Genomic DNA, 15,894 nt, shown 5'->3' on the forward strand with positions numbered 1-15,894 from the left:
ATATGGTCTGTATAAAAGGGTTTGTGTTTGAACTGCTTTTGAGGAATGCACACTTGGCATTGATTAAGAATCTGGTGACAGCCCATCTGTAGAGACCTTGGGCATGTGGCTGCTCATTTAGAATACTCCACATCCATTAATACTACAACATATAGTATGTAATCTGTGTTCAAGACAAGGTTACACTCATGGTCAAACATAATGAACTCATTGTACAATTACTGTTATATCAATTAAATACTCAAATCAATTCAATAATACCTGTAAAGAATGAAAGAAAAAAAAAAATCTGAGAACCCATCCTTTCAAATCACAAGAGTTCTTGCAATCAAAGAAAAGCAAGGTCAATATCCACTTCAGTTAGCTAGAGTCACAGCTCCGTTTATGGATACTAGGTGGCATGCACGGGTGAATAAGTCTAAAAAACAGCACTGCACAAAAAGCAAATTATCCTTTTTGGTTTTGTTTATTTTGAACATACACCTCCAAGCTTGAGTTTACATGAAATTTCTGCTAATTGTTGCCCCCATAAAAAAGTGCCCAGAAATATTAGAACTAGAACTAAATTCGGTACATCAACAAAAGCTAAAAATAAATACTGATGTTTACAAAGAGCATAGTAGTTAAGGAGACAAAATAAAATAAAATTAGAAATTACAGTAATTCACAGTCAGACAGGCAGGCAGTTTGTGTAGCATGTATCAAGGGATGGTATATGTTTGGATTCTGTGCTCCGTGTATGTGCATTAAGGGTTTTCTGAAACCGCTTATGGTTCAAGCCAAGTTGTCCATCTCCTCTCAGGCTTTGGAGAGAGCCACAGCAGAGAAACGAACCTCCCCTTTCTCTCGTTCCATAAACTCACGGCACACCCTTGCCGCATCCTACAGAGAGATGAAGTCAGTAATTCAGTTATGGAAAGATGATGCATTGTTTTAAGATGCTCCAAATCTATGGTTCTGACTATAATGACAGCTTACAAGAGAAAGTTAAATTACATTAAATTAAATTTATTCATTTAGCAGACGCTTTTATCCAAAGCTATTTACAGTGCATTCAGGCTGCTACAGTTGCCATTAACTACAAACACTCATACCTAGGGAAATGTGTGCTTACCATGACAAAGCTTTCTGGTTTTGTAGGTCCATGATTCACAGGTCCATCCATTCTGCCATCTGAGACAACAAATCGCTCACTTTTTATTCAGACATTTAAGGAGTGTGTATTTATAAGTCACTGGCACAGAAACAAACACTACACTAATGTATGTCATCCACTTACCTAGCTCATAAAGCTGACCGTTTACATTGACAAATGTAATGAAATGGAAGTTGACTTTGTCTCCCTCTGGCTGTTAGAATAGGAGAGATGGAGAAAAAAAATATATTTTTTTATTTAGTCATTACTTTTAGTGTTTGTGTGCATATGACATTGTCTTACCGGACACGGTCCTTCATCAGCAACTGCATCATGAGTTTCCTGGAAGGCCTGAAAAAAATGGTAAATCAATTTTAAAAGCACAAAGCAATTTTGAAAGCATCGGTTTTAAACAACGAAATAAACATGGAAAATAAAAATAGTACAATAGTACCACCTATTAGTTGTGTTGAATACTACATCAAAATTAAGTAGTCCTTTAAGTCACATGAGCGTTGTAACATTTTTGAAGTCAATCTTTGTTTTGGCAAAGATATGGTAAATAACATTTAGGGAGGCTTCTAATGAACACTTAAAATACCTTATTCTGTTCGAGTTCTTTGGCTCTTTCTGCAGCAGACATCCCTGAGGTGGCTTTCAGAAACTTCTTCAGTGCAGAGTCACTGTCTATTGACAAGAGGGGGGGGGGGGCGGCTAAGTGTCAAATCATGAATCTGCAGTGTAAACTTATCCACCTTATTTTTCCAATAAGGGCGAGCACTGCAATTACGAAGTTTAATGTGTCTGGCTTTCAGGCATCATTTACTTCCAGCCATTTATAGCTATACAAAACAACTTGCTTTGCTGGCTGATACTGAAAATTGGTGTGTCTTACCATAATATTTTAGTGTATTAACTTAATTATGAACACGTTTTGGTAATGCAAACAGTTTTACCATTTACTGCAATTCGTTATTCTTCTCATTATTTCCCTACAGCAACTAATGAGCTGGAAGTCTCACACATTAACAGAAAAAAAACTTCCACATTTAAAAGTACAGTGGATTATCAAATTTGTAACGTTGGTTTCCAACAGTATGAATGCATTTTATAAATTGTTGCAGTCAGGATTTAAATAGCTAAAGAGTCCTATTTTTTTTTTTACTTAACTAGTCAAGTTACAGTATGCAAAGATAAATGAGTGTAGTTATTTTTTAAAGCTACCAGCTGTATTCAGCATCAGTAAACACCTTGTGTATGAGAGCGAGTTCATGGTACGTTTTCACTGACCAAAATCAATACTGTCCTGGTTGTTTGCCACAGCATGTACCAACCCCACAGTTCCACATGAGTTGACCACAGTTTGTTTCAGAAAATATACACTTTTAGAGTCGTCAACAGACTGTTTGGAACGGAAATCCTCGTGCTAAAACAAAGAAGAGAGATGTGGGTTTAAGTTATACAATGTGGAATTTTACTAAATATGGCTACTAAAAGCCAAAAATGGCCTATAAACAAGTTTAATTAACCTATAATAAAAGCATCTATACGTTTTTCACATATCGATTTGTCACGTGAGACAGGACCACGCCCGCGTTTACTGTAATGCTTCGAGTGCGTGCGTCTGTAGCTACGTACCTGTTGCGTTAAAGGGAAGAGCAGCATCATGGCACAGCAGGGTGAAGGCACCCCTGACAAAGACTCATCTTCCAGGCCCAAAACATCCACAAAACGCCAACTCGAGCCCACACCCAATTTACTTAATACCTACACAGAAAAGGGGTTTACGAAAATCACATTATTAGAGAGACGTTATCTATATAAAATCTAACAAAATCAAAGTCTGATATACTCAAAGTTTAGAATGACTGTATATTATAAACGACCAATATATTCATTGTGGTATTATGCAAAATTACGAATTATTGCGTTCAGCATGCATATAAACATGCTGCGTGTTATTGTGCATAGCAGGTGATGATGTGTGTAGCCCACGCCCTTTCATTTCAAATGGGGTTCCATGACGGTTCAGTCCCAGACGCTACAGACCTGTCCAGCAGACAGTCTCACCATCACCTCATCTTGTGACTCAGCGAACGTACCTTATTCAGCATCTGAAACCAATACAAGCGCACAAATATGTCGATCATGATCAGTCAAGAGAAAGCGAAGGCATGCATGATGCATGATGCCACAAATCAGCTAGCGAGGTTAAATCACGATAAAGCGTTACACCTCCGGGTTTATTTCCATAGGTTTCCACTCCATGACTGCAGACGATCTTAAGTGTCACTCCTCTTGAGTTCAGAAAGGCCCCTCCCGAGAAAACACAAACCAGACTGAAGGAGCACGAGGATCATTTATCCGACCGGTCCTATTCCATTTACGCAGACCAGAGGGGTGTCCGCCCAGATTCACGCGCTATTTGTGATCTACTGGCACACATAGGCTATTCACCCTGCTAGATAACATGTTCTGTATATTTTAAAGTGTCGAAAAAAGTCAACGTAAAACGGAAGAGACAGAAATGGGAAAATTTCGTTTCTCCAGCAATAGGCCGGTCCGCCATCGGCCAATTCTGGAAGCTACCATAGTTCTCTAGCTCATATGAAACATTTGATAAAAAAAACAAAAACAAATCAGTGACATTTTACATAAGATAGTATGGACAGGGTATGGATTAAGAGCACTTAATCACTCGAAGCTGCATAAATCAGAATTAAAAGACAAAATTAAACTTTACCCAACTCACATAACACCTTTTACCGGAGTGGTTCTGTTGAAATAACAACTGATGACTTGCACTTTTTAATATCTTTGAAATATGTCCAATTTAGGTGGATTCACTGTCACTCCTGTTTCTGTGTTTGTGAAACCAGTTTACTCACTCAAAGATATGCATATTGATTATTATTACCATTGATTATTGATACAATAATCAATTCTTATTGATTATTATTAATTACTACCATTCATCTAATATTACCATTATATGATGAATTTTAAAAAAATATCCTACTTACCCTTTATCTTGAAAGAGAATGAAGATTGAATGACAAACAAATAAAAAAAAAAAAACATTCTAAAACCATTGGTTAATCTATATTATTCAGTGAAAATCTTGACTACTGGCCAGGGCTGCTGAAAGATCAGAATTATTCTGGGGGCACACAACCATTTTTAAATATTTTTATTTTATTTTATTTTATTTTTATGTATAGGGCCATTACAGTTAGGGAGCCCTATTTACTGTACAGTACTGCAACAGCACTAGTTCTCCTTGAGAGAAATAACAGTATCCAATACTGAACTTTCTTTCGAGTAAAATCGTTTCAGTAAACTGTTTGATCCAGTCACAAAAAAATAATTAATAATAATAATAATAATTTATTAACAAATTAGACTGATCTATTGGTTTCAATTCACTGACCCACTGATCCATCTGTAATAATTAGTAAACAGTTAACTTAAAAGGGGTCAAAAGAACATTATTTTTTGTATTTGGTGTAATTAAATGTGTTTAAGATAAAAATAAAAAAAAAATCCACATACTGTACATTATTGTCTCTCCTCTGTGCCCCACCTACTGAAACACATAGATTTGTACAAGGCTCATTGTTCTGAAAAGCGAGGTGTGCTCTGATTGGCCAGCTATCCAGTGCGTCGTTATTGGCCGAATACCTCAAGTGTGTGACAGAAATATTATGCCCCTTATTTCCCACTTCTATCTCATCCGTTTAACATATTGTGATGCCCTGTCCGGCCAGAGCGATGAGACATAAACATAAATATATAAATGTGATATAAAAATGATTTCTTGTAGTGTCCTCTTTTGGAAGGCGAAACAAAATAGTTATGCTCTCTCAGTGAAAAAGCATCACACACTGCCACCTTGAGTGAGCGGAGGCTGGAGGCCTAGAATGAGAGTGAGCGGAGGCCGGCTTGAATGAGCATAAGTGAGCTGGCTGGAGAACGGTGCGGCCGGCAGATTCTATGAAGGAAGCCTAAACCAGATATTTTCTGAAAAGTTTTATCTCAGTTCTGGTTGGTTGATTGGAATGTTGTTCCATGTTGTACTTGGTGAAATCACACTCGCCACAGGGTGGGCACCCTTGCTGGCCTCACTAACACCTCTTTCTTCAGCAACCTATTTTCCAAGAAGGTCTCCTATCCAGAGTCTTGGGCAACAGGGTGATATTATGAATTTGTTTATTATAACCACACAGCTTTTTGATTCATTAGGTGTGAATTGATGGACTGGAATCATGTGGGTTACTTATGGATTATTGCGATGATTTATCAGCTGTTTGAACTCTCATTCTGAGATTTTGTCACAGATGAATAAACAGTGCATACTGTACCCAAATTGCAGACAATTACAGACAATTTCACCTAAAAAGTTGTGATAGTAAAGACAAGGTTTTTTTATATATATATTAATCAGCTACCTATGGTAAACTGTAAGCGGTAAACTTTTCAGAACATAAATGCAGTTCAAATTCGTTTGGGCTTGAAATTTGATCAGCAAGTCTTGCATGCATTCATGTGGAAATTATCAGCTAATGGGTTACTTTCCAAAAAAAAAAAAGATTTATGTAATGTGACACCCATCTTTGTGTTTAACTATGTTGTAGTTTTTCTCCGATTGTTTTATTAAACACTGAGAGCACCTGGCTGCTGGAACAACAGTTTGTTGATTAACAGGGTGGGGGGCTAACGCATCAGATTTCACAAACTAGTGTCCTGGATGGCAAAAGTTTGTGTTTACAATTGTGTGTAATTAATGCTTCCATTCTGCAAAAAAAAAAAAAAAAAAAAAAAAAAAAAAAAAAAGGTTCTCTGTATTCTTCTGAAATGCCTGGTCCTCGGTTGATTCATTGCGTCCGTATGCATAGATGTGTTGAAACGTAAGAAGAAAGCAGAAACATCACTTCCCATAAGCCACAACGACTGGCTTTGCCAGGGTGTGGCTCAACGACACATCGTAGTGAAGTTGAATCCTCTTACTACCGTATTTCATTCGTCGTCCCTGCTGCTGTTTCGGTCTGTACTGCAGTCCTCTGCTCCTAAATTAAAACCCTTCTCTCGGTAAGTAAATGAACACGGCACTTAAATACCAATGCGTAAACATTTCTTACTTATATTTCTATAGAGCAGTTTACACAGGTATGAACCTGTCTAAAAATCGTTCAAACATTTTTTTCCCTATCTCAGTACTTGATAAACTAAACTTTTTATCATTTTAAACTCACATGCTTTATATTCACATTAATGTTTATTAATCCGCTGTTATTTTGTGTTTTTTGTTGTTGTTGTTTGTTTGTTTTTTTTAGCTTGAAGTAGCCTATTACGTGAATCTCAAAGATGGTAAGTTATTTGTTTATTGCTGTAATAAAAGTCTATCATCATTTTAGCATGCATTAAGTTTTAACACGTCTTTATTTTTCCTATATTAGATTTTCTATGGAGAATAATAGTAGCCTATATGTTACATTTTCGACAGTTATGTGTCGACGCCCATATAGCTGCGTAGAAAAAAAAAACCTGCTTAAAGGGGCTCAGGAGGCATTAAAGTCCATTTACTCGTTTCGCTGTCAAAACTTAATACAGAATGAAACGATCCTTCTTTATTAGCTAACGATATATGCGACACGTTTCTGGAAACAATGGTACTTTTATATATAAATATGTTTTATGGTCTACAACTAGCCTAAAGAGAGAGAGTTCACAAACCAGCGCAAATGTTAGAAAGAAACAAAATAGTTAAATGAGAGCAACGATGACTCATTCGCGTGGGTTAAACGACAAAAAGGGCGTTCCCGTCTGTCCCCCTTTCAGTTTCTGCACTTTTGTATCCTCTCTTCCTAACTCCTCTACTTCACCCTGGCTCCGCTGAGTTAACTGATGGATTGTTTCCGCGAACGTGGCGGATAATAATAATATTTAATAAAGGGCAAGTCAGTAATGTGATGTTTTGGTACTACTATCAGACGTGTCAATACATTGAAACCCGTGCATTAAAATCCGACTTTTTTTAAAATCACTGTTTATTCTAGAGCAGGGGCGTTAAACTCAGTTCCTGGAGGGCCACATCGCTTTACAGTTTAGTTCCAACCCTGCTCCACCACACATAGCCTAACATGATGTACTTTTCAAATAACCCTGAAGGACTGGATTAGCTGGATCAGAAGTATTTTTTTTTTTTTTTAGCTGTTTATACCAGGGAGACTGGAAAACGTTTAGACACTTGTTGCTGTAGGTAAATTAATATTGCTTTCATTTCCATATATTTGGATATGTCAAAAATGTTTGTTCACTCTATTGTTTGGAGAGAGTCTGAGTAACATGATTCCAGTTGGCAGCTCGCTGAGCCTCGAGGAGTATAGGTCAAAAAAGTTACTGTATGGAAGTAATTGGAGAAATCTGCACAACATGTTAAGATAGGCTATTCAGCTATAATGTGGTGCAATTTCTTGCTTCTGTTTTGTCAAATGATTGATATAAATTAGCATTCACTTCAGCTTTATCTAGTGAATTGTCATCACAGCCAGATTTGCAAAATGATCTGAATCATAATTTGCTTATTTTGTGTAAAATTTCAATTTAACATTTTGTATGTTGCATTATGCAAAAGCGGGAATCTGTTCTGTTTGGAGCTAGATTATGAATGGATGGCTGCAGATAACCAGTAATTCAACACATTCCTGTTGCTGAGAAATTAACTTGAGCAATATATCTCCTATCCCAAACAACAGAATGTCATTTAGTTTATCTAATAAAAAAGCTGTGAGAAGTAATTTAATTAGTCTGTATGGCAGACTGCATCTGATTTAGAGTGTCAAGTTTATACACAATAGACATGTTCACTGCTTATTGGACAGTTTCTAGGGACTTAACAGCTTCTGACCTTTGACCTTATATAATAGCCTTGGCACATATGCCCTAAATAAGTTCCTAAATTTGAGTGGACAGTAGTATCTCTTTTAAAAAATAGGATGCAGATAGTAAGTAAATATGAACAATACTTAATGTGTTAAATAATTTTTATATGTGGTGTTGTATGAATTGTATTGTATGTCCACATCAAATTCTGGTATCATCCCCCACCTTCCTAAAACACATGCTAGAGAAGATTTGAGGTAGTTGCTCATAGTTTCCATGTGGAAAACTACCACTTGTAAAAGTTAAATGCTCATCTTCTTAAAGAGTCAGAACACTGGCTGCAGAGTAAATGGGAGTGTGGTTGTGACTCATAGATGCATTACTTTTGTTCCAAAAGTTAAATATATACATACCATAAAAAGAGAACATGAAACTAACACTTGATTATTTAAATTAGGCTGGCAGAGGCACAGTGAAGCCCCACAGTGGATTCAATGCTAATAATGATGCTGAAGTTCTCTACAAGGCCATGAAAGGAATCGGTGAGTTTGACAAACATAATAAATGTTAATTTTAACACATTATTTATCTGTAGACCTTCAAATCCATGTCTATAATTCAACAAAACAGTATTATATCAATAGAACATCCCAGTTATGTATAGTAACTCTGGTTCCCTGAAGGGGGGAACAGAGACGTCACGTCGGATGTCAGACGAATTGGGATATTGCTTAAATAGACCAATCTACTTATAGTGTAAACTAAACGAACCAATGGACATTGGCATGCAGTTATTGCATGCAGCTGCCACTGATCACAGCGTGAGTATAAAAAAGGAAGCAGGTGCACTGCATATCCACCTATGGGGCTCTTGCGTACCCCCTCGCTGCACCACCATCGAGAGTGATGAGGGAGGACGGGCCACTAGGGTGGTTTCTGACAGTGAAAGGTGCCGTCCATGAGCCAGTGAGCTCATCATGCACCTCTGGGAAGAAAGGCACTGGGATAGGGTCCTGAGAACTAGCATGAGCCACACAGAGATGCCAGTTGTCCAACCTCAAGGGTTCAGGAGGCGGTGGAATTTTCCACTCAAGTTTTTTTTTTTTTCACTCGTTGTGGAAACATAGTCATCATTTCTGGATCCGAATATGGCACTGCTGGCAGCTCTGGGGATCTGGGGATCTGGGGATCTGGGGATATTCCTCCCCCAAAAAAAGTCTGGCTCACCCTCTGATGGAGTGATCGACATCCAATCGTCAGTGGGAGTAGTGGTTTCGAAGCAATTCCTCACCATCTGGAAGACCAGTCCAGATGGTGACAGAAATAGGGCGCCCCCAGCTGCCTCCAGAGGAAACCTCAGATCTAGTCATCGGCTTGGGCACTCTGCCCCATTGCAGGAAACTGAGTCTGGTCCACAACTCCGAGATCTGTGATCAGCGGCAGCTGGATGCAATAATGCAATAATTTGCATTGGCTCATTTAGTTTACACTCAAAATAGATTGGTCTATCTAAGCGAAATCCAAATTTGTTGGTCATCCGACATTATGGCAAGAGTGACCAACTGAAAAGGGAGCCAGTATTACTGCAATTTAGATTAAATCTATGATACTGTAGAATATCAGAAATCTTAAACATTTTGTGTGACTAATTTATTATTATTAGGATAATTGAGGCTGCATCGATGCATTTGTATTTAGACATTAATTACTCATATTTGCTTGTTTAATCAGTGTAATTCTTATGAATGAATAAACCCAAAATATTGCATCTGGGTGTAGGAGATGGATATCGGTCTGCTCATTATATAATGGTCATCAACATTAATTCTTTTTTTATTTTTTTTTATTTTTTTTACTCAGGCACTGATGAGGCTGCCATTCTCCAGCTGTTGACAGCACGCAGTAATGCACAGCGCCAAGAAATCAAAGCTGCATACAAAACCCTGCACGGAAAGGTAATGTCATCAGCATGACCTATGTACTTCTAACATTGTTTAATTTTAATTAATGCAGTACATTTAAAAGATGCATAAATTCCTTTTTTTTCTTTTCATTTCTGTTTAGGATTTGGTGGATAATTTGAAATCAGAGCTGGGTGGGAAGTTTGAGAGTCTGATAGTGGCTCTGATGATTCCTCCCATTAAGTATGATGTCACATGTCTGCGGGATGCTATTAAGGTACATACATATAACTATAGGGCTGTCAATCTTTTTTTTTTTTTACAAAAAAAACCTACTGCTCACAATTGTTGTTTTATTTTTTATTTTTTTGTAAAAGTACTTGTAGTGAAATACACTTCAGATACAGATCAGTGTATATATGTACATTTGCATTTTGTCTTAGGGTGCAGGCACAGATGAGAAAGTGTTGGTTGAGATTTTGGCATCTAGGTCACCTAATGAAGTCAACCAGATCAAAAGTTTATACAAGCAAGGTAACTGTGTTCGTGTCAGTTGTGTACTATAAATCTTTGACTTTGTATTTTCACTCTTAGTTCTTTACCCTTGATGATGTATTTATATGTATTATAGAGCATAAGAATGACCTGGAGAAAGATGTGACTGGTGACACTGGAGGTCATTTCCAGAGGATGCTGGTTGTTTTGCTACAAGTATGTAGTTTATATACAATAAAAATGGAGAAAAATTATATATATATATAATTTTTTTTTTTTTTTTTTTTTTAAATCAACAATGTGTGTGTGTATGTAAATAGTTCTTATAAAGTGAGACTGGCCATTTCAATCCACTGTAAATAGACCTAAGTATTTAAGTAGTACTAAGTAGTACTGTTCTTTCATTTGATATTATCTGATTTCTCTATAGGCCAGCAGACAGCAGGATATACAAGAAAACCTCATCCAAAGCGATGCCCAGGTAAGTTTGTATCTGTAAGTTCACATCAAGTCCAATGCAAAACAAATATTTGCAAATGCTTGTTTAAACTAAAGTGGCCATGTTAAGTTGGATTTATATTGTATCTGTAAGTTCACATCAAGTCCAATGCAAAACAAATATTTGCAAATACTTGTTTAAACTAAAGTGGCCATGTTAAGTTGGATTTATATTGTATCTGTAAGTTCACATCAAGTCCAATGCAAAACAAATATTAGCAAATGCTTGTTTAAACTAAAGTGGCCATGTTAAGTTGGATTTATAATTTTAATTCTCTGAAAAAAAAATTTGGATGTGGAATAAAGTTCATCATCTTTTGATGTAAAATGAGGTAAAATGCTGCTATCTAGACCTTGTTGCATATAATATCAGTTTGTCAGTCTTTAAAAGTTGAAAAACTGTTTGTTTTGGGTGTAGGCTCTGTTTGCCGCAGGAGAACAGAAGTTTGGAACTGATGAAGGCCAGTTCATCACTATACTGGGAAACCGTAGCAATGCTCACCTCAGGAAAGGTTAGTGTGACACATGCATGTAGGTAATAAAATGAGTAGTTTTATTTTATATATTAATTTATTTTCTGTTAATGGTTTTTCCGCAGTGTTTGAGGAGTATAGGAAGCTCTCAGGGTTTGAAATAGAGGAGAGCATCCAGAGAGAGACATCAGGAACCCTACAAGAAGTACTGCTGGCTGTGGGTAAGAAATACACAAATATATACACACCTCTGTCAATCAAAAATGGTTAATTTTTCAATCAAGTGCAAAATATAATTATTTTATAATTTTATTATAGAGAGAAAATTTTAAAAAGGGGTAGGGGTAGGGACTAAATGGCCAAAATGGAGGAAATGTTTATTATTTTTTTTAATACTACTAATAATTGAAGAATCAGCCGTTTGCAGCACACATAGTCATGTGTTTTCTCTGTCTGTCTGTTTTGTCTCTTAACACACTCTTTTCTCTGCCTCCTCAGTGAAGTGCGCTCGCAGTGTGCCAGGTTATTTTGCCGATAGCCTTTACAGTGCCATGAAGGTGAATCTATGTTTTAATATTTATGAACAATAAATATCTTTTTTTTTATTATAATTTTGATTAGAAGATATTCTGAACCAAAAAAGAGAATAAAATTTGTTTATGGTTTAAAAACAACTTTTTAAAAATTATTTTAGTTTTTAAAGCTGCAGTCCGTAAGTTTTGCCTCTTTGTTGCCATCGCTGTTTGAAAACCTGCAATTGCAGCTGTTTGTGAAATTATCTTCCTTGCATTGGTTGTGAGCAGGTGTCGTGTCTTTTGACCCCACCTGCCAAATTATTACCCATCTCCTTAAAATCGGTATTTGATTGCGATTCACCTGAATTCACCCGCTATCTTTGATCTAAACCTGAACCCCTTTGATCTAAATTATGTACTTGAAGTAACCCCTGAGATTTTAAATAAATATTTCAATTATTTAATGGCAGTTTCATGTTTTACTTTAAAAATAATTTGTATCATATGTAGTAGTATTTACATAGCTATTGTTATTACACTAAACAAATAAAAAAAATAATATTACTGTAATTGACAATATAGTTAAGTTTTTTTTCCACAATATTTTTTTTAATACAGGGTTTCCGAAAAATAATTATTTTTATACCTTTAAGATTTTACATTTGCATCACATTTGTATAAACCTGTAAAACCTCTTTGCAAAAATGTAAACAAAAAAAAACGTTTTAATTAATTTGTTAATGGTGATAACTCGTAGGCATATCTTGTACAACTCACAAACCCCTTACAATTCCCTCGCGGGAAACTCTGGCCTGTGTGTGGCAGTCAATCATCACAACGGTGTTGATATTTACTGTATTTCGCAATCACAGATTCTAGCCTAAGTCTTTGAATATATGACCCAATTCACCATATATTGTCATCAGAACAAGTAAGTACTGTATTTTCCGGACTATAAGTCGCACTTTTTTTCATAGTTTGGCTGGTCCTGTGACTTATAGTCAGGTGCGACTTATTTATCAAAATTAATTTGACATGAACCAACAGAAATGAACTAAGAGAAATGAATCAAGAGAAAACATTACCGTCTACAGCCACGAGAGGGCCCTCTATGCTGCTCAGTGCTACTGTTGCCTACACTGAGCAGCATAGAGCGCCCTCTCATGGCTGTATACATTAATGTTTTCTCTTGGTTCTTGGGTCTAAATAAATGTGACTTATAGTCCAGTGCAACTTATATATGTTTTTTTTCCTCATCATGACATATTTTTGGACTGATTCGACTTATACTCGGGTGCGATTTATAGTCCGAAAAATACGGTAGCAAGTCTGCTACATTTGTTCTGACCAATTGAGGTAAAAAAAGGATTAAAATAAATCACGCTAGCAATTGTGATTTTAATCTAAAGATCGGTTAGCTCAATATCACCAACATTAGTCACTTATATCATCAAACCATGCAAATTATTATTAATGTTATACTTTATTCTCAAATGTGTTGCATAAACACATAATCCTTTCTGCATTACAATCCGCCATCAAAATGATTAATTTAATTATTCTAGGTGCTGTGAGGAAAAGGCTATAAATGATCCACCACCTGCATGATCTTCACATGTGAGACAGCCTAATAGCTGGGACAATTTCTTTACTGACATGATGTAATGACCCGGCAACATTCTTGAATTTCCCTTGAAAACCCCTACCACTCAAATTAGAAAACATTCTTGTAAGCTAACCGCTGTGAATTGGGCTAAAAGTAAGGCGATAGTTTTTAACACTGACTGGTTATTTACTTGCTCAAATATTTATTTCGGGGACTTCAAAAAAAAGTTACAGGCTGCAGCTTTAACTATAATATTAACCCTTACCTGCATTAATTTCACTTGCATCCTGCAGGGGGCAGGCACTGATGACCAGACATTGATTAGGGTCATGGTTTCCCGCAGTGAGGTGGACATGTTGGATATTCGTGCTGAATTCCGCAAGAGGTTTGCTACCTCTCTGCACAAAATGATTCAGGTATACTCATGCATACAGGTGTTAGTATTTAGCAATCAATGCCTTATAAATTGTATTCTTTATCCACAACACTGAAACTGAATCTTCTCTCATCTTTCCCATAAATCTCTTTCCGTTACCGCAGGGTGATACTTCAGGTGACTACCGTAAAACCCTGCTGCTGCTGTGTGGAGGGGATGATGCATAAACCCTGCCACCTTCTCTGCCTGGGTCGGATCCCATGACTCCCATCTCTGGGGAAGGTATATGGGACGAGGGCCTAGTGAAACCAATTCAGGACAAATTACAAAAACATGATATTCCAAATCAAAAGAGGGATCTCTTGTCGAACTGTGAAGATGCTCTGCATAGCACAGAATTACTTCAAATAAGCAATGAGCAAATTCTGGCATTTATATTTTATTAAATGTTTAATTGATTTAGAGAGGAAAAATACTTTAGTATAAACTTCAAAAATATGAGACACCTTCTCTTTTCCATATTTAAAGACATAATATCTTCTGCAGTCTATCATGGAAAAAATACAGTTTTACTCATTTCTTTTTAAAGATGGAATCTCAAGCCTTATGAAGTTTCAAAAAATATACATTAAGATCAAAGACTTGTTGTACTCAATGAAGCAATATTTTATATGCATCCCATTTTTTTTTTACTTATTTAATGTTTGTATACTTACTATCTTCCTTGACAATTCAGTGTATTGCAATTTAATATAATAACCAGCCTCTTAATTGCATCGTTAGCAAGTTTATTTCACTGTTGGTCTGAGTATGTTTTAAACTAGATTTGTGGTAGTTAATGAAGGTTAATTCTTCATACTCTTAATACTCAAAAGTTAAACATATTGCCCATGATTGGCACATTGATGTATAATTATACCCTGCAAATATTTGTACTCTTAAAGCTTATTAATATTCATTAAATGAGTAGTTCACTTTCAGAATTAAAATTTACTCACCCGCCCACTTTTCCCAAACCTGTTTGAGTTTCTGTCTTCTGTTGAACACAAAAGAAGAAATTTTGAAAATGTTGGGATCTGAACAGTTGATGAACACCATTGACTTCCATGGAAAAAAAAATTTCCTACTATGGAAGTCAATAGTGCTCATCAACTATTCGGTTCCCAACGTTTTTCAAAATATATTTTGTGTTTAACAGAAGGAAGAAACTCAGGTTTTCTTTAGAAGAAAGAAATACAGGTTTGGAACAAGTGTGTGGTGAGTGAATGAAGACAGAATTTTCTTTCTGAAAGTGGACTACTCCTTTAAAAACTGAAGAATAAGGTGCTACTTACTAAAATGTTTTAATATTTCATTGCCATAATGTTCACAATAAACTAATGAAATAAAAGCAGATAGTCTCCTGTGTGACTGATGACATCATGACAACTGGGCTGTTTTGTGCATTGTAAAGAAATGTACCCTTTTTGCATAATTTTGCTCACCAAATGTACACACTATCAGAACGGATTTATTCAGAGTCAGTGTAGCATCAAGTCAGTGTTGATATCCTTGTGGGCAGTGTGCCGACATACAGCACCGTTGCGTTACAGGCGTCCTGAGTTTGAATCCTGGCTCGAGAACCTTTCCTGATCCACTCTTTAAGTTCTTTAGTTGCTGTAAGTTCAAATAGACAAAAAAAAATATATAATTTCATATTGTTGGACATTGGTGGATAATTAAATTGTGATAATGAAAATACATGTACTTGACTTTTCAGTGCACTGCAGGTCAGTACTGGCCAAAGGGAGGCGCTGTAGTAAAAAAATGAACTAAAAGAGCAGAAGGAGGGCATCAAATGGCCTACTGTGAAATAATTAATGAAACAGGTGATTAATGCTTATACCTGTTTGTGATTTCATCACATGTAGTTTGTTAATGTATTGTTGAAATATGCTCTAATAATGGTCCTACTGTTTGGTGAAGTAAGGTTTCAGGACTTAAATACTTGGACCACAGCTTTAGGACCCTAGT

The 15,894-nt window shown here is 36.3% G+C and overlaps 2 protein-coding genes across 3 annotated transcripts; one reads left to right on the forward strand and one right to left on the reverse strand.

Moving 5' to 3' along the window:
* Positions 1-447: 447 nt before the first annotated feature.
* Positions 448-3,522, reverse strand: uchl1 (ubiquitin carboxyl-terminal esterase L1 (ubiquitin thiolesterase)). The gene is made up of 9 exons (XM_026204056.1): positions 3,371-3,522; positions 3,238-3,249; positions 2,774-2,902; positions 2,426-2,561; positions 1,737-1,822; positions 1,439-1,486; positions 1,280-1,349; positions 1,115-1,173; positions 448-882 (listed from the first exon to the last, which is right to left on the reverse strand). The coding sequence occupies exons 1-9, from the start codon at positions 3,401-3,403 to the stop codon at positions 799-801; spliced, it is 657 nt and encodes a 218-aa protein (XP_026059841.1). The 5' UTR covers positions 3,404-3,522; the 3' UTR covers positions 448-798.
* A 2,543-nt stretch (positions 3,523-6,065) lies between these two features.
* On the forward strand, positions 6,066-14,634 carry anxa5b (annexin A5b). Of its 2 annotated transcripts, none has more exons than XM_026204057.1 (13): positions 6,066-6,223; positions 6,469-6,502; positions 8,475-8,559; positions 9,878-9,972; positions 10,082-10,195; positions 10,362-10,452; positions 10,550-10,629; positions 10,844-10,894; positions 11,330-11,423; positions 11,510-11,605; positions 11,883-11,941; positions 13,799-13,921; positions 14,046-14,634. In XM_026204057.1, exons 2-13 carry the CDS (start codon positions 6,500-6,502, stop codon positions 14,106-14,108), a joined length of 954 nt encoding a protein of 317 aa, XP_026059842.1. In that variant the 5' UTR covers positions 6,066-6,223; positions 6,469-6,499; the 3' UTR covers positions 14,109-14,634. The 2 variants fall into 2 exon arrangements, with proteins under 2 accessions (XP_026059842.1, XP_026059843.1); XM_026204058.1 differs by having other exon boundaries at positions 6,075-6,223; positions 6,476-6,502.
* The last annotated feature ends 1,260 nt before the right edge of the window (positions 14,635-15,894 follow it).

This window comes from Carassius auratus, chromosome 26 (genome assembly GCF_003368295.1).
Source record: "Carassius auratus strain Wakin chromosome 26, ASM336829v1, whole genome shotgun sequence".
Classification (NCBI taxonomy): domain Eukaryota; kingdom Metazoa; phylum Chordata; class Actinopteri; order Cypriniformes; family Cyprinidae; genus Carassius; species Carassius auratus.